Consider the following 26739-nt stretch of genomic DNA (forward strand, 5'->3'; position numbering starts at 1 on the left):
AATATCAGTTTTGTTTTTACTTCTCTAGAGGTTGTTTTAATTTCATTTTTAATATTGTTTGCATGGTTGAGAGAGATGCATGGCCGTGTGGGTCTCTGATTACAGTGGGAAGGGATGAGGTGTGGAGGAAGGTCAGTTGGACGAATGTTTCAAATTTTTTTCTTCAGTGTCTAAATTGCAGGAAGGGGAGAGGACCACTCCTTGCTGTCAAACTACCTCAGCACGCAGGGATGGTGTACAGTTATTTGATGTCGCCTTAGACACCCCGATGTGGGGAAGAGTGTCCTGATGGTGTTACTTGAGTGGTGTTGATAGTTCTGAGTTGTTGTCAGCTTCATTAAACCAGAAAAATCTTTCCAGGGCTGACCAAATCTGCATTAGTGCATGCACAGGCTCAGGAACATGTAACAAAGCTTGGTCAGGAAAGTGATCCAACCTGTTCTGCTTTCCATCTTCTGACAAGGCACTTAACGTGCTCTGCTGCCGAGATGAGCTTACTGTCGTGTCCCCAAGTGCATGTAAGCGTGTTATCCTACAGGTATCAGCAGCTGAGGAGGCCCAGTCCGCACACAGGCACTCCAAGTTTGGATCACACATCCTATCATTTTCCCTATGGCTAGGATATGAGTCCTGCAGTCTAGTTGACGAAATCCACCTAAGAAACCTTACCTACGCTGACCTCAGACTTGACCCTTGTGTGTACCAGCCAGTGCAGGATCGGATTCAGTCTAACGCGTAGTGGATGCAGCTGCCTTGTCAGTTTTGCCCTAGCTCCATCTCACACAAACCAACAGGTGCGGCGGCCCAATCCAGCCAGCCTGCCACAGATATTGTCCTCATGCATACCAGGGGGTGCCACTGCCCAGTTAGGGCGACCCGAAATAGGCTAACTCAATGCGTCCTGCCTCCCGTATGCCTTTCATACACGCCCGTGGGTGCTGTGGCTTAACTCAACCTGTTGCCAGGTCTGGCCCACACATATACCAATGACTGCTGCCATCTTGACTAGCCTTGCCTGCCCCAAGCCCCCATATCTTGTGCTTGCCGAGAGTACTGCGGTCTATGCTGGAATGGCTCGCCCCCAGTCCTAACACTTGTCAGTAAGTGCAGCAGCTAGCTGAGCTGAGCCAGGCCAGGCCTACCTCCAGACTAGCCCACCCCCAAGTTCCACCTCTCACACTCATCGGTGGAAGCAGTAGCTAGTAAGGGAGTCCCTGAAGTTCCTTTATCACGTCTATTCCCAGCCCTGGGTCTTGTGGTCCAGAGGGTGTTGTGGCTCAGTCTCACATGACCTACCCCCCCAGTCTTGGCATTTGTCAGCAGGTACAGCACCAATTCCTGTGCCACCTCTAGCCCCTGCCCTCGTATTCACCAGCAAGAGCTGTATCCTTGCAGGGGAGTTCTCCAAGTTCCCCTACCGGGCTGGATCCCAGTCCCAGTTATAATATGTGGCAGTTGATGCCACAGCCCTGCTTGTCATAGTCTGCCCTTAGTCTCGGCCTTTGCTTGTGCCGGCAGGTGCTGCAGCCTGACTAGGCCATCACCACCCCAGGTCTCCATACAAATTGGAGGGTGCCATAGTCCCACAGAGGCAAGCCCACGTGTACCTACAGAATCTGCCCCCAGATACGGTTCTCTAGCGTTCTGTTTGGTCTGCCACTTAGCGTGATGTAACCTACTCCCTGCCCCTACACTCACAGGTGGGTACTGAGGCCTAGGCTAACAAGGCATGCTCCCAACCCCAGCTTTTGTGTGTGCCAGCAGGTGACAGGCCATGCTATTTAGCCCAGCCCAGGTCTCCTACATGGGCAAGTGCTTAGCCTGATCCAGATATGCCCTCCATCCCTCCCTCCCTCCCCCACAAGCATCCATCTCAGCTCCCTCACCTACATGCAAGTGCAGATCCATGGAAGCCCCTAGGTGTCACCTGTCCCCTGTCAGTCATGCCCTCATATGCTGCCACTCCAACACATCCCCAGATCCCCTTCCCTGGGCAATTTGTAGCCCCTACACATGGCAACTGCAGTGGTATATCTTGACCAGGCATTCTCTACCTTCACAGCATATCTTTTAAAAAGTAACAGTAATAATTGGGTAGGCAACTATACTGGCACAAATTTGGCATTAATTAGTTCCAGAATGCCTGTCAGCTCCTGGCTACTTTTCTCCCAGCAATGTAGCACTTGCCTAGATACAAGGCAGTTGCCTATATCTGGGGAATTTTTTTTTATTAAAAAAGAAAGCATACCTTGTTTGGAAGATGTGTGTTTTTCTGTAATTTTGACTTTCAAATAAAAATAAACCTTTTTGTTTCCTAACAAAAAAGCATGTCTTAAACGGCATTACTTTCTTTTCTATGTTACCACTGTCTTGTAAACATTTATTCTTCAGGCTTTCTTATAACATATTTTTCAACTATGATAAATAAAAAATTTCAAAATTGGAAGCAGCAAAAATTTTGATGGAAAGGAATAATATATCCTTTTATACATCACTTAGTAAAATGAAGGTTGTTAATTTTTAAGAGGTCATTTTTGTTTCTCAAGTTACTGGGAAACTATTTTTTGAGTGTAGTTAATAAACTCAGTAAAATTGAAGAATGGGGGTATATCAGAAGATTTTATAGATAGTGAAAAGATAATTGTTTTTGGCCAGAGGATTATACAGTGCTACAACACTGCCACTAATCATAAATCATGTATTTGTTTTCTGGGCTTTGATGTCCACATCTGTAAAATTGGAATACTCCTTAACAAATTTGTGAGAACTAAATGAAATTGTGCAGCATAGCATCTCACAAATACTGGGTTTTTGCTACATCTTTGACCCTTCTTTGTTTACAAGGTAGACCAATTTTAAGCAGTTCACTGATAGATCTCATAATGTTATATTGGTTATCTGAAAAAATAACTGGTCTCAGGGGCCTATGGCTTTGTCATAATGGGTTAAGCTGTTGTCGGAAATAGGTGCTTGTCCAAGTGTCAGCTGCTGCAGCCAGCGAGCACGAGATGGCACAAGTGCTTGGGCTCCTGGCACCCAAAGTTTCTCAGCTAAACCACTCCAATTTCTGGTGATTTTGGTTAATGATCCCAAATTTAGTAAGCTGTTATGATTAATTTTAAACATCACCGCACTTTGAGCCAATCTTAAAGCTGTGTGTAGAATTTGAACCTGATATTCTTTATGGACCTCATAAGAACATTTCAGTTTTCTTGTCTTCCTGATCATTTAGTAACATTTTGTCTTCATTTAAAATCTGGAGATTTGGGAGCCCGGTGCAGTAGCCTAGCGGCTAAAGTCCTCCCCTTGCATGTGCTGGGATCCCATATGGGCACCGGTTCTAGTCCCAGCAGTCCCACTTCCCATCCAACTCCGTTCTTGTGGCCTGGGAAGGCAGTTGAGTATGACCCAAAGCTTTGGGACCCCGCACTCACATGGGAAACCCAGAAGAGGCTCTGGGCTCCTGGCTTCGGATTGGTGCATCTCCAGCTATTGCGTCTGCTTGGGGAGTGTCATTGGGTAGAAGTTCTTCTTCCTTTGTCTCTCTTCTCTGTATATCTGACTTTCCAATAAAAATAAATAAACTTAGGGAAAAAAATCTAGAAAATTGATAAATTTATATACTAAAATTATGCTTTTAATTATGCTTATCTTTGCCTGCAAGAGTACCTAAGTCAAAAGCATCTATTCAGTTAACTATTAGAGAATTTAAAGCATCCAGTACATTTTAAAATTAAATTTAGAAATTAGCAACCTAAATGTTTTAGTCAGAACTTTAAAATCAAAGATAATTGACAAAACAACTTTGTGCTAGCACACGTTGCATGTTAGAAATACAAATTGTGGGGCTCTGCATGGTAGCCTAGTGGCTAAAGTCCTTGCCTTGCACACTCTGAGATACCAAATGGGCACCAGTTCGAGTCCTGGCTGCCCCACTTCCCATCCAGCTCCCTGCTTGTGGCCTGGGAAAGCAGTCAAGGTGGCCCAAGCCATGGGACCCTGCACCCAAGTGGGAGACCTGGAAAAACTCCTAGTTCCTGGCTTCAGATCAGCTCAGCTCTGGTTGTTGTGGCCACATGGGAAGTGAATCGTCGGACGGAAGATCTTTCTCTCTGTCTCTTCTCCACTCTGTATATCTGAGTTTCCAATAAAAATAAAATAAATCTATTAAAAAATACAAATTGTGAATTTTAGTTGGACTTTTCCGTCCTTTTAAAAGATTTTTTCATTTACTTTTTTTCTCATTAAGTTTTAATTGGTCCCAGCTTCTTCAAATAATCTGAAATGGTTTATGAATTCAACTGTAACATTCATGTCAATGATTCTTGATTTTTCTCTCTTTAACAAGGTACGAAATGACGAAGGAAAAGTAATTAGGTTCCATTGTAAATTATGCGAGTGCAGCTTTAATGACCCTAATGCTAAGGAGATGCATTTAAAAGGACGAAGACACAGACTTCAGTATAAAGTAAGAAATATGTTTACCATTATCTTTCCTTTTACTGATTTTTTTTCTTAAAGCAATCTCAAAGCAAAACAACATCTGAACACAGCTCCCACCAATGAATTCTTATTTGAAGATGAGCATGCATTTGGTAGGTTCAGATACTTGGTTTTTATGTATTTAACATATTCAAGTTTATTACAATTCAGTAAGAACAATTGTCGCTGTCCCGCAGTGATGGACTTGGTGCACGGAGCCGATAATAACACACGTGGACCCTGACTGATGGTCAAAAGCCGTAGTTTATTAGTGGCATCAGACTTTATACACTGAGGGTCATACAGGATTAAGGTAGAGATACTTAGTTCATCAACAAAACCATCAACTGTTTCTATGCCTTTGTTTGGAAGTCCTTTTCTCTTGTATATTACTTTCCACTCAACTGTTCTTATACAAGTGATATCTCATCAGGTATACAAAAGGTAGCCATTTGGTTATTCTCCTCCAAATATCCAAACAACTGTAATCCTGTACTCACTGACCTTCTACGGTCACAATGTCCTCCTACAAATCTCCCTTCTGTGTTTTGTAAAATTAGGCCTGAAAGATGTATGTAGGGGGAACATGCTCTTGGAAGAGCAGAAAAATGGGGAGAAACAATATTATATATTATATAATTTCTGCCGAGGTAAGATGTTTAACTGAAATCAGAGTGGCACAGGAACAGTGTAAAGACCAACATTAACATACATAGCAGCTGAGTTCAAACATAACATCAAAGTTCTTTACAGTTACAGTTACATCTTGTTTAGCATTAACAGTTTTAAATTGATAAAAACTTTTCAGGGAGATTCTTAACCTAATTTAAACTTTGCAGTTTATAGTGATGAAGCACTGTTTTCACAGAACTTTGCATTTAACAATTGAAGAATAGAAAAGTCTTAGGCAGGTGAGCAGGGAAATCCCCAACAACTTAGTGAGTGAGGAAGAATTTAACTCTACATGGAGCTCACAAGCAACCCTGATGGTTGGTGTAAGAGAGGGCTGGGAGCCAAGGCTGGAACTAGTTAAGGACTAGAGGAAGCTCCTCCTACAATCCTTTTGTCTCTGAGTGCCTCCCAGGGCTCCTGGCTTAAGTTCCCAGGTCACCAGACCCTATGAGCAGGGTACTGGGCTGATTCAATCCCTTGTGAGAAATCCAATATTAAAGGACTGACCTCAGAGTTCTCGGCCTCCAAGGGCACTCATCTTCCTTGTGATCTCCTTGGCAGTCGGGATACAGTTCTCGATGTCCTTGATGAGGCAGGTATCCACTGCTCCTGCAGCGAAAGCACATGGGAGGCCTCCGGGGGTCTCCGGGACTAGGATAGAGGGCTCCTCTTATCCTCCTGCTCCACCCTGAGATCCCCCTTGCTCTATACACACAACCTCCTTTAAGAGGGTGTCAATGTCATCCTTGGATACCACCACAAATTTCTATGGCTTTTCTAATGTCTAAGGTCATTAAAATCTATAAATAACAAGTTACACTTAAAGTCTTCCTCAAACATTCTAAGAAGGTGCAGAATTTCTCTGCACTCCTGAGCTGTAGTGGAACCAGAGGAATATTAAACAAATTTAGCTTTTCAGTTCTTAGAGGTAACTCCACTGGGGGTTCCATCTTCTCCAGGGGCAGCGTTGAGTTCAAGGGAGCTGCAGCACTTTCGAGGTCAGGTGAGCCATAGTTTTGAGGATCCATCAGGAAATTTTAGGGACAAGAGCATAACCTTTCCCACGGATTATTAGTGTTTATCAAATGCATCATAATGTCAAGGACAGTTGCGCTTGATGCACCAATCTCTTAGAATCCCTCATGTCACCCGGTGTTGGGAGGGGTCTGGCCTCCTCCTCCTCCTCCAATGTCTCCTTGATGGAGATGGATCTTTCAGGATGAAGTCGTGAAGTTGTCTTACTGCAGGCGCTTCCTCCAGTGAATGGAGTCCAGGGCTTTATATTACCTGCTGGCACCCATACAGGCTGCAGCTCAGTTTCTGGGAAAACACAAACAAACCCTCTTCCCACAGTTAGCAAGGGGTCTGGACCTCTCCACTTGTGAGTGGCTGGGTCTCTCCACCAAACCAAAGACATCCAGGTTTAGCCTGCAAGCAGCCTCCAGTAACGCAGAGCTGGTGCTTACCAGGAGACAAAATCTGAAGAAAATTTAAGGTGAGTAAGGCCAAATTAATGCATTTACAGGGGTAGCATATTCCCCCCTTCTGCTTTTAAAGCATAACTTTAACATCCTTGTGCTTTTATAATTCTATCGGAAAGCTCTGGGTGTGGCTGCAGGTTGCCACAGCCCCAAGGCAACCTGCTCTTGATAAACAAACAGCAACACATGATAACAATTTGAAACAACTTTTTACAAAGAACAAAATGTTAAGACACACATGTGTGTGCGCACACACACAGACACACACATACACTTTTGGAGACTTGAAAATATTATCCTCAACCAAGTTTAGTATTAGTGTTCACCAGAAACCAGTAAGTGAAACGCCATTAAATCAATAGTTTTGAACCAAGAAACTCAGACAAAAACATTGATCATGCTATGAAATCCCTCCATCAATCTAAAATTGCAAATTTCAGTCTTCCCAGCAATACAGCCATGCTAAGAATACATAATTAGCAACGCAAACTAAAATTAAACCTTCACAACTCCATGGATGTATACAACGTTTTGACACAATAAAATTTTACTCCATTTGCTATTTGGCAATAATCTTAGTATAATCCAATAGCCTGGTCAACTGTCTCCATAAAACGGGAGATAGATCCGTTGGCATTCTTGAGACCTCGTAAGAATACCAAGGGAATCCCTAGGATTTGAAACCTTTGAATTCTTAAATGCTTTTTTAAGGATAGCTAAAAATATCTGAAACAAGATTTGTTGTTGACATTAGCATAACACATGATATATTACAATTGGTTATTGATGCGAGATCATCACTCAAATATCTTTAAAACAAATACAAAACCTTGACACATTAAAGGCAGTGAGAGATTTGATAACCAGCCAAAAACACAAGAATTACATTAATACATGCAATTAATACATGCAAACACTTTGTAGACAATGAATATCACATTAACTTATACCTTGAAATAATCAAATAGTGTTCGAGTTCAATTTCATACCAAATTATTTATGATAAAATTTCACATTTTTATTAAATGTCCCCCCAAAAAACCCTCAAGATTTACAAAAGCCTAGTATCTTCTTTCAATTCCAAGCTCCCAAAAGTTGCAATGGATATACAGATGAAGTCAATTTGCTAAATATCTACCACAACAAAAGACCTTGAAATTGGTGATTATTGTGAAAGCTAGCCATTCAACTGAAGGCCAGCTTCCTCAGCATTATAAGATATTCCAAAAGACATGCGGTTACAACTTGGGTACATTAACAAACAAAACAGCAAACATTCACTTTATAATGATATAATGACATCACCCAAATACTCCTTAAAGCAAGAACATCGCTTTTGTTAATTTTGAACAATGAGAACTTAATGAGACAGTGAACATAAAAATTAACTTAATATAAAGACTTGTACTTAAAAATTAGTATACATGATTAAGCAATGCTGTATAGGAAAAAGTGCTATATGAATAACATGTACACACCACAACTGATTGGAATTTCAGCCTCCGGGATTTATACTTACAGGGTGAGGAGCACAGGTGGGGCAATAAGACAGTGGCAATTTTAAGTTTGTAACTTCTCTGCAGATTCCCATTTTGTAAACCTGTGAATGTTTGGGACCTGGGGCTGACCCCTCCCAGAGTCTTCTGGCCACAGGCATCTGCCATCACGATCAAATTTGGATTTACATTCTTTTTCCCAATGTTGGCCTCTTTGGCACTTAGGACATATTCCAGGGGAGTGACTGTTAAAAGTATTTTTGAGTTGGTATTTTTGAGTTGAAGGAAGCATTCGGCAATCTTTTCTAAGGTGTCCTGGCTTGCCACAATTAAAACATTTAGCCTTCATTTGTTTTTGAATAGCAAAAGTTTCAAGTGCTGCTAGGCGGGCACGGTGTTTAAATGTCCCTATGTTGCAACAGGCTTTCAGGTAACCAAGAAGATCCTCTTTTTCTTTTATAGGACGGATAACAGCCTGGCAGTCCTCATTTGCATTATCAAAGGCCAGTTGCTTTAACAACAATTTCCTAGTGCCTTCTCCCCTAACTTGTTTTTCTATAGAGTCTGTTAAACATCTTACAAAATCAGCATAAGATTCTCTGGCTCCGGGCTTGGCAGCGTGGCCTAGTGGCTAAGGTCCTTGCCTTGATCCCATATGGCCGCCGGTTCTAATCCCGGCAGCTCCACTTCCTCTCTATCTCTCCTCCTCTCAGTATATCTGACTTTGTAATAAAAATAAAATAAATCTTTAAAAAAAAAAAAAAGATTCTCTGGCTCCTTGAATGACTTTTGTATAACTGCCTGCAAATTCAGACCCAGTCTCAATTTTCTCCCATGCCCACAATGCTACGTCTTGTATATGCATGAGCGCAGCTTGAGGTAGCTCTATCTGTTGCTCTGTAGTAACCCACTGTCCATCTCCAACCAACATATCATAAGTCGATTGTCCTCCACCAGGGAGTTGCCGACCTGATGCTCCTAAGGACAGCAGTTTTTCTTTAGTCATATCGCTTCTCCACATTTTCCATTGTAAATATTGAGAAGGAGAAAACCCTATTTTTGCTATTACTTCAAAATCATAAGGAATCCAGTTTGCTCCCTGGCTCCAGCCATTTAAATATTCCCACACATAAGAAGAAGTAGGTCTGTAGGACATGCAAGCCTTTTTAAAAGCTATGATGGCATTAACATCTAGGCTTTCATAGGTAGGTTGGTTATTTTCTTGACTAAGTATGATTGGAAAAAGCAATCGGAATTCATGAGGTCTCCGGGGAACATCAGACATTTGGAAACGTTTTTGATCAGATTTAAGAGCAAGACGGCATGGGCTGATATTTAACTGTTGCTTTATCCCAGCCTCATTTACCTCACTAGAGAAATCCTGTGGTTTAACACTGAAAATTTTCTTTTTCTTAGTTCTGATTTCATTTTCAGTTACATTATGGTAACATCTTCCAAGTTTTCTTCTAATTTCCACATCTGTAGTATAAGGCCTTTCTCTTTTAGCTGCATTACAGTGGCATCTCCTCGTGGGAGGGTCTCTCACACATTCTTTCTCATCTTCATCTGCAGTATAAGCCATTTCTTTCCTAGCCACATTACGGTGGCGTCTCCCGTTAGGGAGATCTCTCACAGGCTCCTCTTGGCCATCCTCCTCATCTGTACTATGAGGCGTTTCTTTTTTAGCCATATTACAGCGTCCTTTCCTGTTAGGTGGGCCTCTTAAGGATTCCCTTTCTCTTTCTTGTTCGTACTATGAAACACTTCTTTTTTAGCTACATTTTGGGGGTGTCTCCCCTTAGAGGAATTTCTTGCAGATTCCCCTTCTAAAATTATAATAATAGCTCTAATTAAAGCCGATATAATCCAAAAACTATCTTCTATCCTTCCGGCCTTTTCACCATTTTTCTGAGTAAAATTCTTAAGTCCAGTTTCTAGTGTCCTTTCATCTGGAGACCAAGGATTATATTCACTAACAAGCTCTAAATAAGAACGCAATTGCTGCCTAGTTACCTTCGCTCCACTTTTCACTAAAAAATTCTGTATAAGAGAGATAAAAGACTGTGCCCTACACTGGTTCTGGCCCATTGTCCCACTCACCACTTTTTGTGGGGGTCTCCGCTGCACTTTCTCTTCTTCTCTCATGTCCCTGTTCGGGCGCCAGTTGTCGCTGTCCCGCAGTGATGGACTTGGTGCACGGAGCCGATAATAACACACGTGGACCCTGACTGATGGTCAAAAGCCGTAGTTTATTAGTGGCATCAGACTTTATACACTGAGGGTCATACAGGATTAAGGTAGAGATACTTAGTTCATCAACAAAACCATCAACTGTTTCTATGCCTTTGTTTGGAAGTCCTTTTCTCTTGTATATTACTTTCCACTCAACTGTTCTTATACAAGTGATATCTCATCAGGTATACAAAAGGTAGCCATTTGGTTATTCTCCTCCAAATATCCAAACAACTAATCCTGTACTCACTGACCTTCTACGGTCACAATGTCCTCCTAAAACAATACCTTACTTAACATGTTCTTACCAGTTACACTAACTGGGAAAATAAATGGAAATACTACTAAGAAGCACACTGGGAGGCAGTGAATAAATGAAGGTTTAAAGTATTCAGGTCCCTGCACACACGTGGGAGAATAATTTTTTTTTTCAATCTAAATATTGTTGGGCCCAGTGCAACGGCCTAGTGGCTAAATTCTCACCTTGCACGCCTGTGATCCCATATGGGTACCGGTTCGTAACCTGGCTACTCCACTTCCCAACCAACTTCCTGCTTGTGGCCTGGGAAAGGAGTAGAGGATGGCCCAAAGCCTTGGGAGCCTGCGCCCATGTGGGCGATCCAGAAGAAGCTCCTGGCTTTACTCTTGGGTTTGGTTTGGCTCAGCACGTGCTGTTGCAGCCACTTGGGCAGCAAACCAGTGGATGGAAAATCTTTCTCTTCTTCTCTCAGTAAATCTGCTTTTCCAATAAAAAAATGAATAAATCTTTAAATACTGTATTTAAATATTTATTAGTTTGGACCGTGTATTTTTTTTTCATACTTTTTTTTTAAAATACAGGGTTCTATGAAAATAAATAGTCAATTCCGGAACAGTATTTTATATAAAAAGAGTCATTTTGAAGCTAATGTGCTGTAGGGTATCAGCCCGTGCTTGGACTGTTTGCATCCCATGCCGGAGTGCTTGAGTGCCAGTCCCACCTCTGTGTAAAATCCATCTTCTGCTAATGTGCCCGAGTGCCAGCAGATGGTAGCTCAAGTATGTGGGTCCCTGCCACCTGCTTGGGAAGTCTGGATGGATCTCCTGGTTTCAGGCTGTTCTCGCATTGGTTATTGCATGCAGTTAAGAAGCAGGTTGGAAGATCTTTGCATGACTATTTCTCTCTACCTTTCAAATAAAGAGTAGCAACACAAGAGTAGTTACTGTCAGAATTAATAGTGAATAAGCTATGTGTTTCATCCATAGTTGTATGCCATTTCATATTTGGAATAGTTAAGATTTTTATTAATGCATTCTGACTCTCTTATGATTCCATTTAAGTGTCTTGATTTTTACTGTATAGGAAATTTGCAGGTAAAAGCCTCAGTAATGGAAAAATATATAGACTAATTTGCTTAGAAATACATGTAAATTGCTGAAAGAGGCTGCTAGTATATTAAATGCTTGCCTTTATTAACAGAAAAAGGTAAATCCAGATTTGCAAGTGGAAGTGAAGCCCAGCATTCGAGCAAGAAAGATTCAAGAAGAGAAAATGAGAAAGCAAATGCAGAAGGAGGAGTACTGGCGAAGAAGAGAAGAAGAGGAACGCTGGAGAATGGAGATGAGGTACAGTAGCTTCGACTAGCGTGGTAGGAAGTGGTTCCGCCTTTCTGAGCTGTTGTGGGTGATTCTGATTCAGGGAAATCCAGATTTATTATATTCTCAGTGCTTTTACTTTCCTATAAGATTCTAGGTCTAGGAAAAACATGCAATAAAACTAAATGATTGGCTGTTCTAGTATTCAGTGTGGCCCTGGTGTTAGGAAATGTTGAAGAAATGATTTAGTACTGTAAATAAATGTCTCAGTTTAAAGCAAGCAAAATAGAACATGGTTTTTAGAGAGCTATCTGGAACATTGTTTTTTTTTTTTACTTTAAATATTTATTGGGGCCCAGCGGTGTGGCCTAGAGACGAAAGTCTTCACCTTGAACTTGCCAGGATCCCATATGGGCGCCCATTCTAATCCCAGCAGCTCCACTTCCCATCCAGTTCCCTGCTTGTGGCCTGGGAAAGCAGTCGAGGATGGCCCAATGCCTTGGGATCCTGCACCCGTGTGGGAGACCTGGAGGAAGTTCCTGGCTCCTGGCTCTGGATCGGCGTAGTACCGGCCGTTGCGGTCACTTGGGGAGTGAATCATTGGACAGAAGATCTTCGTCTCTATCTTTCCTCCTCTGTGTATATCTGACTTTGTAATAAAAATAAGTAAATCTTAAAAGTCATAGTTATATATATAGAGAAATCTTCATCTGCTGGTTCATTGAGATGGCCACAGTGGCCAGGGCTGCAGCAGCCTGGAGCCAGAAGCCCGGAGTTTCATTGGGGTTTCTCAGGTGGGTATGGGACCTGTTGTCTACTGATGTTCCCAGGCCATTACCAGGAAGCTAGATCAGAAGTCTTAACAGCTGTTCCTCTCAGACTGGTGCCCACACAGGATGTAAGCGTGACTTACAGTGCCTTTACCTGCTCCATCACAGTGCCAGCTCCCAAACTTTTTTTTAAACATTTTTGTTTCATTGGAAAGTCAGATATACAGAGTGGAGAAGAGACAGAGAGGAAGAAGTGTCTGTTGTTTCACTCCCCAATGGGCCTCAGTGGCCAGAACTGAGCCAATCCAAAGCCAGGAGCCTGGAGTCTCTGCCGGGTCTCCCATGCAGGTGCAGTGTCCCAAGGCTTTGTGCCGTCTTCAACTGCCTTCCCAGGCCACAAGCGTGGAGCTAGATGGGAAGTGGGGCTGCTGGGATTAGAACGGGCGCCCATATGGGATTCCAGCACATGCAAAGCGAGGACTTTATCCACTGGGCTACTGCGCAGGTCACCCCCCCTTTTTTTTTTTATTACAAAGTCAGATATACAGAGAGGAGGAGAGACAGAGAGGAAGATCTTCCGTCCGATGATTCACTCCCCAAGTGACTGCAACGGCCACTACTGCGCCTATCCGGAGCCGGGAACCAGGAACTTCTTTCCAGGTCTCCCATGCTGGTGCATGGTCCCAAAGCCTTGGGCCGTCCTCAACTGCTTTCCCAGGCCACAAGCAGGGAGCTGGATGGGAAGTGGAGCTGCCGGGATTAGAATGGGCGCCCATATGGGATCCCGGCGCGTTCAAGGTGAGGACTTTAGTCTCTAGCCCACCCCGCCGGGCCCCACCCCCCTTTTTTTTAAGAATAATTTTTTTTAAAAGATTTCATTAATAGGAACTTTGAAGGTGTGTTGGAGGAGGATTGAGATGGCCTATTCTCTAGACATTTGTTTATATAAATAAAAGTTTTATTGGGGACTGTTCATCACCCCTAAAGGAAACCACAAACCTGTTAACGTACATTCTCCCTTTGTCCCCCAGCAGCCTCTATCTTATTCCCAACCTAAACATTACACCACTTTCTGCCTGTGTAGATTTACCTTTTGTCTATATTTAAATGGTTTTTATAACCAGTCTTTTATTGTTAGATATGTGGATTTTTTTTCCCAGTGCTTTCCTGTTGCAATTATTGTAACATGGGCCCTCATTGAGGCTATGTTATTTTTCCTAGCATGGTGTGCTAATAGTGAATTGGGAATGTTTGAAGGGTGTATCTGCTTGTGTTGTGTATTATCAGTGCTTCTCACACCTATTGATCTAAGGACATACTTTGTTGTTTTAGGATTCCTAAGACTTTTTGTTCCTCTGGGTTATAGCTGTTAATATTTATTATACATTAAAGCTGATAAATTTAAATATTAAAGAGGCCATTTTTGTATTTAAATATGATTAAATATTTTTAATAACTGAACATTTGGATTAAACATGCTTAATAATATGATGTGAAAATTAACTGTCAAGTAACTGCATTTCTGTGCCAAAATAGTGGAAAGTATTAATACTGTTTTGTAAGACATTCTGTTATTTTTGTGTTTATTATGTTGTCAGCCTCTCTATTCCTCATAAGAGATTGACAGAGGGGAGGAAAGGGGCCAATAAATATCTTAGTATTGTTATGAAAATGAACATGACTTCCTGAATCCCTTGGAAGCATCCCAGTCATCCCACGCTGTTGTAACATGTTAAAGCCAGCTATTAACAACTCCCCAAGCAGTGACAACAGCTGGATCTGAGCCAGTCCGAAGCCAGGAGCCCACAGCTTCCTCCGTGTCTCCTGTGTGTATATAGAGTCCCAAGACTTTTCGCCGTCCTTGACTGCTTTCCCAGGCCACAAGCAGGGAGCTGGAAGGGAAGTGGAGCAGCCGGGATTAGAACCAGCGCCCATATGGGATGACAGACTGTGCAAGACAAGGGCTTAAACTGAATGGCTACTGTTCCAGGCCTGGTAGCCTTTATTTTTTAAGATTGATTGATTGATTTGAAAGGCTGAGAGAGACTGTTCCATCTGCTGGTGCATTCTCCAAATGACCACAATGACTGAGTCTGTGCTAGGCCACAACCAGGTCTCTGACACAGGTACAAGAGCCCAAGGACTTGGGCCATCTTGATCTGCTTTTCCAAGTGCTAAAAGGGAGCCAAATCAGAAATAAAACAGCTAAGATTTGAACTGTCACCCAAGTAAGTGGGACACCATCATTGTGTGCAGCAGCTTATTCACAACACCACCTTCTGGCCTCTATGGGGCCTGTATTTGTTCTGTGGAAAATTGCTTGTTACTTATTTCATACTTGTTACTATGTTACTTTTTAAAGTAGTTTTGCTCCTGTTACATTTTTCAATTTTATGTACTTAGATCCTAGTCTAGTTTTTTTTTTTAAGATTTATTTTTATTTCAAAGTCAGACATACAGAGAGGAGGAGAGAGAGAGGAAGTGGAGCTGCCAGGATTAGAACCGGCGACCATATGGAATCCCAGCGTGTTCAAGGCGAGGACCTTAGCCACTAGGCCACGCCATTGGGCCCCTAGTCTAGTTCTTTATGAAATTATACCTAATATAACGCTTTAATAGTACTAAATTACTCAAAACTAGAATGAGTATGATTTTTCCAGAACTCTTGTGGCTATTTGGGGAATGAACTTGTGGATCGAAGATCTCTGTCTCTCCTTCTCTCTGGAAATCTGCCTTTTACATAAAAATAAGGTAAATTTTAATAAATAAATAAAATGAAGTTGAAACAAAGAGGGAAATGATGAAAAAGAAACTTGAATGGATTTTTAATTTGTTGACAAGCAAAGCAGAGACAAGATTTTTTTTTTTTTTAGCTCAAGGTCTATTTGAATATTTGTAACATTGTTCATTGGCTATACAAAATTATCAACTTAAATTATCCTGGGCCTGGCACAATAGCCGAGCAGCAAGTCCTCACTTTGCAAGTGTTGGGATCTCATGTGGGCGCTGGTTCGTGTCCCAGCAGCCCCACTTCCCATCCAGCTCTCTGCTTGTGCCCTGGGAAGCTGTCTCGCCGTCGAGGACAGCCCAGATGGGGGCCCATGTAGGGGAGGTGGAAGAAGCTCCAGGCTCCTGGCTTCAGCTCTGCTCAAGCCATTCCCACCACTTGGGAAGTAAATCAACAGACAAGATTTTTGTCTCTGTATTTCCTCTTTGTATAATATCCAACTTTCCAATAAAAATAAGTCTTTTTAAAAATAATAAAATAAATTTAAAAAATTATTTCAATATAGGTTTTTTGAATTTCAGGTCTCACCTGTGTTGCCTTGGAAGAGTCAGAGTGAGTGATTTTGTGACTCACAGGCTTGACGCTCCCCACCCCTCCCATGTGGCAACAGTTGTTTCTTCTTGCCAAAACCTGAGGGCTTTTTTTTTTTTTAAACTTTACCGTATTTCTCATTTCCCCTGAATATCTCACATAGTGAAGCCCTGGATTGCTATTTGTTTATTGTACTGACTTGGACTCTTAGTTTTCTTCAAAGTAGAGAAATCCCTGTTGGAGACCTGCGTTGTGGTCCAGTGGCTTAAGGTGCTGCATGAAATGCCAGCATTCCCACATACACACCAGTTTACATCCTAGCTTTGCTTTTCTCAGTTGAGTCCCTGCCAATATCCTAGGAAAAGCAGTAAAAGATGGGCCACATATTTGTACCTTTGCTACCCACATGGGAAACTTGGGTTCATCTCTTGGTTCCTGCCTGTCCCACCTCTGACGATGGCAGAAATCTGGGTAATGAACCAGCAGACAAAAGATACATTCTTTCTCTCTCTTCCTCTCTCTACCTCCCTCCTCTCCTCCCTCCCCACTCCCCTTCCCACAACTCATACTCCTGTCACTCTTTCAAATAAATAAAATACTGATTAAAAAGGACAGAGAAACAACTTTGTGTATCTTCAGTGAGGAAATTAGTGATAGTCTACGAAGGTTTTTTTTTGTAGGAAAAGAATGGTTGTTTCTTAGAGGAGGTGAAGAAAATCCGTACATGTTCCCCATGCACCTTGGGCACGCACTTTGGTGGTGGTGGAAGGAGCACCGAGCTTTCTTAAACCTTTTCTCCCTCTTTCCTGCTTTTTTCTTGGGCTGTGACATTTTGTTTGGCTATTTCCTCTATTCTCTTTGATTCATTTCCATTTACTTCTTTATGGAATCAAATAAGTGAAACCATAAGTAGTAGCAAAAAACAGAAAAGTGTTGATTTGGATGGGGTTTTTCATAACTTTTTTGTCGCTTGTTGAAGCACGTCCTTGGTATTGTCCCTCATGTACTTACAATACTGTTCTTTATGCTCTAGGCGCTATGAAGAGGACATGTACTGGAGAAGAGTGGAGGAAGAGCAGCATCACTGGGACGACCGCCGCCGCATGCCGGACGGAGGCTATCCGCATGGTCCTCCCGGCCCGTTAGGCCTGCTGGGAGTCCGCCCAGGCATGCCTCCGCAGCCACAGGGGCCTGCAGTGAGTATCCACTCGGTGTATGCAAGGGCGGACAGTGTAAGACTGGTTTAGCATTAGAAGATAACAATTTAAGAAGGGTTAATTTTTAGATCTAATATGTTATCTAACAATCTTAATTTGAGTTTTTTAACTGATTTAGAATTTTCCTTCCTTTTAATTACTGATTCTTAAGTCCAGTGTCTTTATGTATAAGATTTCATGAAATTTCCGTGAAGTTTTTAAAGATTAATTTATTTGAAAGACATGGAAGCCAAACTTACTATGCTAACTCTTTCAATGTTAAATATTTTATTGTTTCTTTGAAGGAAAAACTAATTTGAAGTTGACTGCTTGGCCTTCACGTTAGTTTTACCTGCCTGCCTACTTGTGGAATCTTTACCTCTTCACAAAACTTATTCTAACTTGAGTGAAAGGGGGTTGACAGCTGGGTCAGGATAGGCACCCGAGTGTATTGTTAGGAATGTTGTAGGAAAGATCTGCATGTTCAGTGTTTGAATGCTGAGTAAAAGCATTTTAAGGAACTGTTGTGTGTCGTTGTAGTCTTACGCTGCAAAAAACTTGGGTTATTGGAATAAGAGGCATCTTTGAAGCATTAAGTGTATCTGCTGTTCTAGGCAAGGCTTGTACACATCTATTTATAGTCTGAATGGCATACATTTTTATAAATTTTTTCATGAAAATTTTTTAAAAATACAAATTGTTTTTAAATGGCCATTTAACATGAACCAATTTGATTATTGAAAACGTAGCAAGTACGTATGTGTTGTTTGCTTTTTTTACATGAAATAACTTTCTCTCTAGCCTTTACGTCGTCCTGACTCCTCTGATGACCGTTATGTAATGACAAAGCATGCAACCATTTATCCAACTGAGGAGGAGTTACAGGCAGTGCAGAAAATTGTTTCTATCACAGAACGTGCTCTGAAACTTGTTTCAGACAGCTTATCTGAACATGAAAAGAGCAAGAACAAGGAAGGAGACGATAAGAAAGAGGGAGGGAAAGACAGGTATGTTCTCATGAGTTTTTCTATTTGTGGATTTTTTGGTTTTCCTTACATGGACTTCTTGTATTTGACATCATGATACAAAGACTGACAACCCTTGGTCTGAATCTGCATTCCTTAAATATGCCTGGGTCAGATACTTAATGTTTTTACATGCATTTTTTCCCCAAAGTGACACATGTAATTCTGCCAAGAACACGTATCGTCTCTACTCTTAACATTTTCACTCATTTGATTTGTTTATATGGAACTATAACGAGTCTCTTACATTCATTTGCTGTTTTTGTTCTTATGTATTAGTTACATCTGACACATACCCAGTATGAGTTCCAATAACTGTATTAAAAGGGGGAAAATTATTTATTTGCAAGAGCAACAGAGACAGTGGGAGACACTGAAAGAGAAAGAGCTATTCCATCTGGTGTATCACGCCCAATGGGCCAGGCTGAAGCACAGTTTCTAGAACTGCATCCAAGTCCAGCTGGGTGACCCGAGCGCTCGGCCCACCCTCCGCTGCGTTCTCAGGTGCTGAGTGTGCAGCTGGACCCCACGTGGAGTAGCCAGCATTGCAGGCCTGCTGCGTCACAACCCTGCTCATAAAGCACAAAAACCCTGAGGTGGCAGTTATAAAGTTTGCATTTTTTGTTACTTTTCATTTTCCCTTTATCATTTGGAAATAGTTTTGTCTTACCTTAACCTGACTGTAATTATTCTAACTTGTAAAATAAGTAACAGAATTGTTAGCATCCTTTATTTGCACTTGTCCCTGTGAGAATTCAAATCAATTTGTTTTTTAATCGTGATTGCTTATCTAGATTAAAGTTTAATTCTAAGAATACTGGGTGTTTTCTCCTGTAGTTGAAAATTTTAATTGTATAATGGTTATTTAATTGATTATTGTGTATTTAGAGAATATCATGATTATGATTGAAAAATGTCATAATAAAATTAAAATTCCATTTTATTGCAGAGCTTTGAAAGGAGTTTTGCGAGTGGGAGTATTGGCAAAAGGATTACTTCTCAGAGGAGATAGAAATGTACATCTTGTTTTGCTTTGCTCAGAAAAACCTTCTAAGTCATTATTAAGCCGAATTGCAGAAAACCTCCCCAAACAACTTGCTGTAAGTATTATGGAAATGTTAATTTTATGTTAATTTTAATTTTTACCAGTTGTCTGCTTCCTATGTTTTTGGCAGTACTCACTGTGCTTTAGTTTAAGCCTACGCCAGTCTTTAAATTTTTGGCTCAACTTTATATGTTGAATTTTTTGCTTGATTGTGCAAGCCTATAAAACTATTTTCTACTTTGTCTTTTTAGGTTTTTATGGCACTTGTATTTGACATAAAGCCATCTTCCTTACTTATTTAAAAAATGTAAAATATCAGCATATGCCTTCTTTTTTCTGTTATTATTCCAAGACTTAAGTTGTAAGAAGGCAGTTGCTGAGGACAACAGGTGGTTTTTCGAAAACCAGGTCTATATATAGCTAGCTTAAACCTTTTTAAAATTTGTAAATATCTTACTTAGTTAAAAAAAAATTGAAAATTTATAAATATCTTACTTAGTTAAAAAAAATTGAAAAGGCAGATTTACAGAGAAAAGGGGAGAAAGAGATCTTCTGTCCACTGTTTCACTCCCCAAGCGGCCTCTACAACTAGAGTTTCAGAGCAGTCCAAAGCCAGGAGCCAAGAGCTTCTTCCAGGTCTCCCACATGGGTGCAGGGTCCTAAGGTTTTTGGGCCATCCTCTATTGCTTTCCCAGGCCACAAGCAAAGAGCTGGATGGGAAGTGGAGCAGCTGGAACATGAACCGGTGCCCATATGGGATCCTGGGCTTTCAATGTGAGGACTTAGTCACTAGGCTATTGCTCTGGGCCCAATTTAATATATTTTTAATAAAATATAGTTAATCAGTATCTGTTTTAAATTTCTGTATTTTATTCTGAATACAGTGGTCCCCTGTTATCCATAGGTATTCCTAGACACTCATAGTACTGATTTTTTTCCCTATAGCTATCTGTTATCTCTAGATAGCTATCTAAAGTTAATATATGATTGGACATGTGTAGAAAGTAACACAGTAACATGTAATAGCCATGGTGTGTGATTTTTTTCTTAAGGTAAAAAGCTTTTACCTTTTCACTTTAATGTGGCATTCTGTCATCTCTGGCATATCCAAATTGGGAGCATCACAACTCTTGTGTTTATATGACTTGAACATAAGCACTGTGATGCCTTGAACAGTCAGTCCGATAAACAGGAGAGCTCTGAAGTAGCTAGTGAACGGATACCGATGCAGCATGTTTGCTGACAGGGATGGTTTACGTCCTAGGCACTAGATAGCATCAGGTTTTGTTAAAACTACACAATGTAACACTTAAAACGATTTGTTTCTGGATTGTTCCATTTAATATGTTTGGATAGTGGTTGACTGTGGTAACTGAAACCATCGAAAGCAAAACCACAAGTAAGCAAGAGACACTGTATCTTCCATCTTCTACATAGATGTTTATAGTGTTAAGAAATTCCTCTCTTGTCTCCAGTAAATCCTGGTAAGCACAAGTAATGGAGCATTCCTTTTGGCGCTGTGATGAAGTTGCTAATCCACATTCTGTTCCTGCTTCTTGCAGTGTAGACTCTAAAGGAGGCAGTAGAGTGGTGGGAAATTCAGTGCAGTTCCTGCCAGCTTGGGCCTGACCCACACTCCATCACTGAGGGCATTTGGGAGGTGAACCAGTAGATAGCACCTTCTCTGCAATTGTTTCTCTCTCGCTGCCTCTCAAAACAGATGAAAAAAAAGCTTTCATTTTATATATTAGCTTGTCCAAATAACTTAACATTTAAAGTTTTTTTTTTAATTTAAAGATTCAAAAATCAGGATATAAAATTTTATTTTAAAACTTTGTGATTTAATTAGGCACTGTAAATCCAAGGATCTGGTTTTCATTGGTAATGCATATTACTACAATGAGTCAGAGTGGTACCATATCACAGCAGAGCAGCTAGGAAGAGAAATGTGGCATTGAAGTTTATCTCTGGCATTGCTTGTTGTTTTAGATATCCAGTGTTCTAGATAGAATTTCTTATTATAGGATAATTTCTGTATTTTAAGTATTTTCTAACAAAATAGTAGTTAATAAAGAATCTATTCTGCCAAATCCATCACTTTTTATTGTAAAAGTAGATAAATGGATAAATAATTCATCATCATTATTATGGTTAATATTTATCTAGTATTTACTGTTTTGTAAAATTGATTCATTTAAACTTCTGCAAATTTATGTGATATGATAGTTTTTCTTTTATCTAAGAATTCATGTAAGAGACATGTGCAGATAATGGTATTAGTTCAATAAAAAATTGCACAAAAGTAAGGAGAATCAAGAACTAAATAATGTTGGCATATATTGGCATATAATTCTTAGTTGAAGTTGTATGTGGTTATGATAGAAAGGTAAAGTGACATGAAAACTGTTCTTTCTTCTTGTTGGAATAGATCCAGCTAATTTCTTATTTCATTTCATAGGTTATAAGTCCTGAGAAGTATGACATAAAATGTGCTGTATCTGAAGCAGCAATAATTTTGAATTCATGTGTGGAACCCAAAATGCAAGTCACTATTACCCTGACATCTCCAATTATTCGAGAAGAGAACATGAGGGAAGGAGGTTGGAAAGCCATTAAATACTCTACGGTCCTATTTTTTAAAACTTTTAAAAATTTATCTACTCTTTTTTAAGATGGCATATAGCCCTAGAAGGCAACATGCTGGCATTACAAATGAATTTGATAGATTGGACTTACTTAGCAACCAGTTTTGCTTAAGATCATTGCTTGCAAAGCATATGCTCTTTTTAGTGAAGTATTCTTGTATAAAATATTAATGGTATGGTTGATTTTCTTGAATTTTCTTTTCTTGCTAACCTCAGATTTCTGGAAAAAACCTTTAAAATCATTTTTGTTAGCAGTGTTTTAAATGTTTCTAGTAACTAATGGTTACAAGTTTAACTTCTATTAAGTTCTTGCTCTTGCCTTTTGTTTCAAAAAAGACGGAGTTGCACAAGTGAAATTGGCTAAACACTCATGACATTGGCATTGAAAGAAGTTGTGTAGTCATGGATTGGCTTGTTCTGAGATGGTTATTTCTAGTTCTCTGAGGTTGCTTTTTCTGTGGAGCACTTACTGTGCTAAGTGCAGAGCATCCTAATGCACCTACACGTGGACTTTGACCCTAAGGTCTTACCAGATGTATTGGAAAATAAATGGTACAAATGTAACTAGTTAGTCAAAGCAGCTAAGGTTTTTAAACGTAACATTGTAGACTATGAGATCCTGCTGGTGCCAGCAATGTTGCTTTAGGGACTGTTCTGTAACGTTTTTAAAGCTTCAAAAGCTTTTAAGCAGAAAAGCATGACCAGTGTCCGCAGTGGTGGTACTGTTGTTTTATGGGTCAGATAAAATTTACTTTGTTTCCTTTCATGTTGTTTTTATACATTAACTTATTGAGTATGGAGTTAAAATATACCCTGATATTTTTTAGCGAAATAGGTTAAACCAGTCCCTTTAAATTGGTTTTATTGCAGAGCAGTTGTTTCTAAGACACTGGGTTTTCTACAACCCAAGAAAAGAAACATTTTGCTGAAAGTGTCATTAGGAGACATACTTATTGTAACATACTTTTATATGAATGTATACATGTACACACACTATGTTAGGACTCTTAAGTTATATCTTAAACTTTACAACTTAAAAATAAATGGCTTTTGTATAAAGGATTTTTTTATATAAACACGAGTTTCCACTCAAGGTCTGGTTATGGGTGTTGTTGGAGAAATAGTTTCTGAGTCAATCTGGTCAGGTCATATATAGCATGTGACCCCATAATTAAGATTTCAAATAAGATATAAAAATATTGCTGTATTTAGTAGAAAATTATGCTTATATAGCTTCTTAATTTACTTTAGAGTACATTTTGTTTTCATTTTGTTTAAATACTATCAAGCCATTTTATGTTTCAGGAGTCTGATTTTAGCCCTAAGATGTTTATAGTGAATTGTTAACTTATCCCTTTTAAAGGAAACAAAATTATATTTTTGTCTGACCCAGACTTCAGTTAGAATTACTGTTCTGAATTTCTTAAACATGATTGTGAGGGATCTGATCAGTCCAAAATTGAAAGATATTGCTTCCAGACACTGAATGTGCACAAATGTAGAAGCATTGATAGAGTGTCCCTGCTGCAGATCACTGCAGTAAACCATGTCTGTAGCTTCATTATGAAGATTGCTTCTTTCTTGCTGCAGAATAACGGTATGTATTCTCTCGGACTGCAGCTCCCAGCGCTCTGTGTCTTCGAATCATTGAAAGCCTATAGCTTGCTTTGGGGAGATAGTACGAGGGATAAGGAAGGCTTTGCCGGAAAGAAGAATTGTAAATCAATTGTGCATAGTGTGTTAGCCTCTTTGTTGTGTAGTAATCCCGTTTAATCAAAAAATTACCTAATAAATGATTAAATTGTCCAAATAACTGTTAAACACATGACACATGTATTTTTGTATACTGTGTTTGACAGTTAAACATTTAGTAACCATTTAATTGACTTTACGTTTGAAATGTTCAGAATGCTCTAACCCTTGCTACAGAGTTTGTCTGCAGCAAGCTAAGTATTATTATGTATGTTTTCTTCCACTTGTAGCTTATCAGGCCCGGTCCAAAGCCTTCTAGGAGGGGATTGATTGATTCCTGTCAGGGGTTGCTGCCAAGACATCGGAAGGATTTTTGACCAAGGTTTTCAGAAGCTCAGTGTCACATCTGCCGTTTGATTAGGGAGGGATTTTGGATGCAGAGTCTGGCATTTGCTGTCCTTTGTGTGGCTGTTTTGTTTGTTCTGTCCTTGTCTTTTCTAGACTGGAGCAGTGTTCACACTAGTTTTTAAATGGTTGAATGGTTTTTATATTTTACATAACCATGTTAATTTAAATTAATCTATTCCCATTAACATTTAATCATAAAATAGTGTGGACACAGCATGTCTTCTAATTAGTGATTAACCCCTTACAATTAAGAAATGTAGGAAAAAGATCTGTATTTTCATAAATCAACTGATTTTTTGTTTTGTTAACTGAGTGTTAGGCCACAGCTATGATTTTTAGCACAATTTATCTAAGGGGTTAATCCATTTGAAATACAAAATGGGTGCAAAAATCCACACTCAGAATTTTAACAAATTTCTTACATTTTTAGATCTAATTTGCTTTTAAATTGCAATAGATGTCTTGGCATCTTTGAATTTAAATCACTTATTAAAATTTGCAAGGTTGTGAATGCTTATGAATAAACATTTTCTTATTTTTTGGGAAATTATAAAATTATAAGTTAATGTGAAAATTTAGAGGTTGTTAGGGGATTGTGCATTCTCACCTATTTGCATTTTGTTGGCAACAATATAGTGAGAGCAGGGAAAGAGATATTATTATTATTATTATCTGCATACCTGGGGGAGAGAGAGGTTTTCTGCTATTGATGTTTCCTCTTTCCTTTCTAAAAATTCTTAGTTTGCTTACCCATGATCTTTTTCCCCTTCAAAATTATTTCTTTGCTCCAGGTACATCAGGGTACAGCAGCTGCTCTTTAAAAATTTTGAGTTATTGCATAAAATTGCTCTTTCATTGTCCATTCTCAAGATGCCACAGCATTCCACTTGGCTATCTGTGAGTCTCCCCTCTAACACAGCTGCTGAAAAATCATATCCATCTAACTAAGGAGCAAAAACTGAGAAAAGAAAGTGCAGACCAGGAGTGGTATTCTTCAGCACTTTTAGAAATTTGTGAATCCACATAATGAGATAGATGATAACTTGGCCAGCGGTGCAACTAGAACTCCTAATGTCATCTTTAACTTTTTCCTATTTTACTCATTCATGAATGTCTTTGTTTGTCTATCATATTCATTTGATTTACTCAGTGGATTATTAAATCCTTTGTGCCCTGTAATTTTTATGCCTTTTAGCAAAATGGCTGTTAATAGTGAGTTGATTATGTAGTTTTTCTGTATTTAAGATATTCTTAAATTAATTGCAATTTGCTTGTTTTTGCTTTGATAGCAAATTTGCTGTCAGTTCTATACACATTTTACAGATGTTTAGATGAAAAAAAATCCCTTTTACTGCTTTGATGAATAATTTTTATTAATGTAAATTGAACTCTGGTCTTGGTTTAGTTTCATGTTTTTTCAAATTTTATGTGGCTCATTTGTATTTGAATCAGCTTAAATACTGTATATTATTTATCTTAAATGCAGTCTCCTTATTGCTTCTTTTCTGTACTTAATTCTGTATAACCATGCTAGTTCCTGTTGTTTTTCTGCTATCCATTATTTCTCTCTAATTACTCTTTAGTATACTTCAATAGTAATTTAAAGGTATCTCATAGTCTCGAATAGCTAAAATCCTTTTGTGGAAGAACAAAAGTTGAAACTCTTCTAAGTGCCTATTTTGAACTTATCATCTTTTATGATTATTATCATTTCATGTTCATCATGAGTTCTTTGCTGTATTAGTCCCAAAATAACCTATGACTATTTAGGTATTGAACAAACTCAGCAGTTTATTGTACATTCTCATTTATCAAGGTGGATTTTTGTGTTCCCTCTTGTCTTGTCTTTGTGCTGGTGCACTGTATCCAGTAATCTTTCCTTTAGATTTCATTTTGGTGGGTAGGATTTATATTCCCCAAAATTATTTATTATATTCAATTAAGAGTTGAATTTAACCCTTTGTTCTTTATTGATTTATTGAAATTTGAATGTTACTGCCTGGGTAAATTAGAGTACTGGCAAATTCTCAAATGGCTCATGTGACACTGATGCTGCTCTAAGGAAGTGTCTTGCTCACCTGGTCAAACACCCATTCCTCACTGCATTTTGCCAATTCAATCCATTTTAGATGTAACCTCGGGTATGGTGAAAGACCCACCGGACGTCTTGGACAGGCAAAAATGTCTTGACGCTCTGGCTGCTCTACGCCACGCTAAGTGGTTCCAGGTTCGGAACATCATTTTACTTTTTTCTTGTAGCCTTATGAGAGAGTAGTTCAGTACAACATGTTTAACTGTGCTTAAACATTTCAAAAGATCACCCAAGCAATACTATTTTAAATTAAATCTCATAAAATATGTTAACATAGAAAGCTGGCTATGAACATACAATCTGCATATTGCAGTTACTATTAATTTGACAAACTTTTAATAAGGTTTTTGGGTGTTTTGTAGTGTGGGTGTTTGGTTGGTATTTTAGTGGCTATAATTAAAGTTGACTTGTTTAGAAGCATCACATTTGTGTATATACATTATATTCCATAAGGCTGCAGATAACTTTGCTTTAAATAATGGAATAAGTGTTTAAAGCTTTGTGTATAGGATTAAGATTCCCCCTTCTTTCTCTCAGTAATAGGTGTAGGGAGTGAAAGGTGAGGAAGCAGCTGTTTGGTTTAGTGACTTTGCAGTCATGCAAAGGCAC

The 26739-nt window shown here is 39.5% G+C and overlaps 1 protein-coding gene across 4 annotated transcripts in view; it reads left to right on the forward strand.

Annotated features, from left to right (window-relative positions):
• Positions 1 to 26739, forward strand: part of ZFR (zinc finger RNA binding protein) — an 81812-nt gene that overhangs the window by 41664 nt on the left and 13409 nt on the right. For 3 of the 4 annotated variants that reach the window (XM_058680223.1, XM_058680222.1, XM_004583635.3), the window contains 7 exons: positions 4349 to 4468; positions 11823 to 11968; positions 17061 to 17223; positions 18025 to 18230; positions 19198 to 19348; positions 21752 to 21893; positions 26168 to 26265. In XM_058680223.1, coding sequence (XP_058536206.1) covers positions 4349 to 4468; positions 11823 to 11968; positions 17061 to 17223; positions 18025 to 18230; positions 19198 to 19348; positions 21752 to 21893; positions 26168 to 26265 — 1026 coding nt within the window. The remainder of the gene's footprint in view (positions 1 to 4348; positions 4469 to 11822; positions 11969 to 17060; positions 17224 to 18024; positions 18231 to 19197; positions 19349 to 21751; positions 21894 to 26167; positions 26266 to 26739) is intronic. The other variant, XR_009247543.1, reaches the window with a different exon arrangement.

The sequence above is a fragment of the Ochotona princeps genome, chromosome 23 (genome assembly GCF_030435755.1).
Source record: "Ochotona princeps isolate mOchPri1 chromosome 23, mOchPri1.hap1, whole genome shotgun sequence".
Classification (NCBI taxonomy): Eukaryota; Metazoa; Chordata; class Mammalia; order Lagomorpha; family Ochotonidae; genus Ochotona; species Ochotona princeps.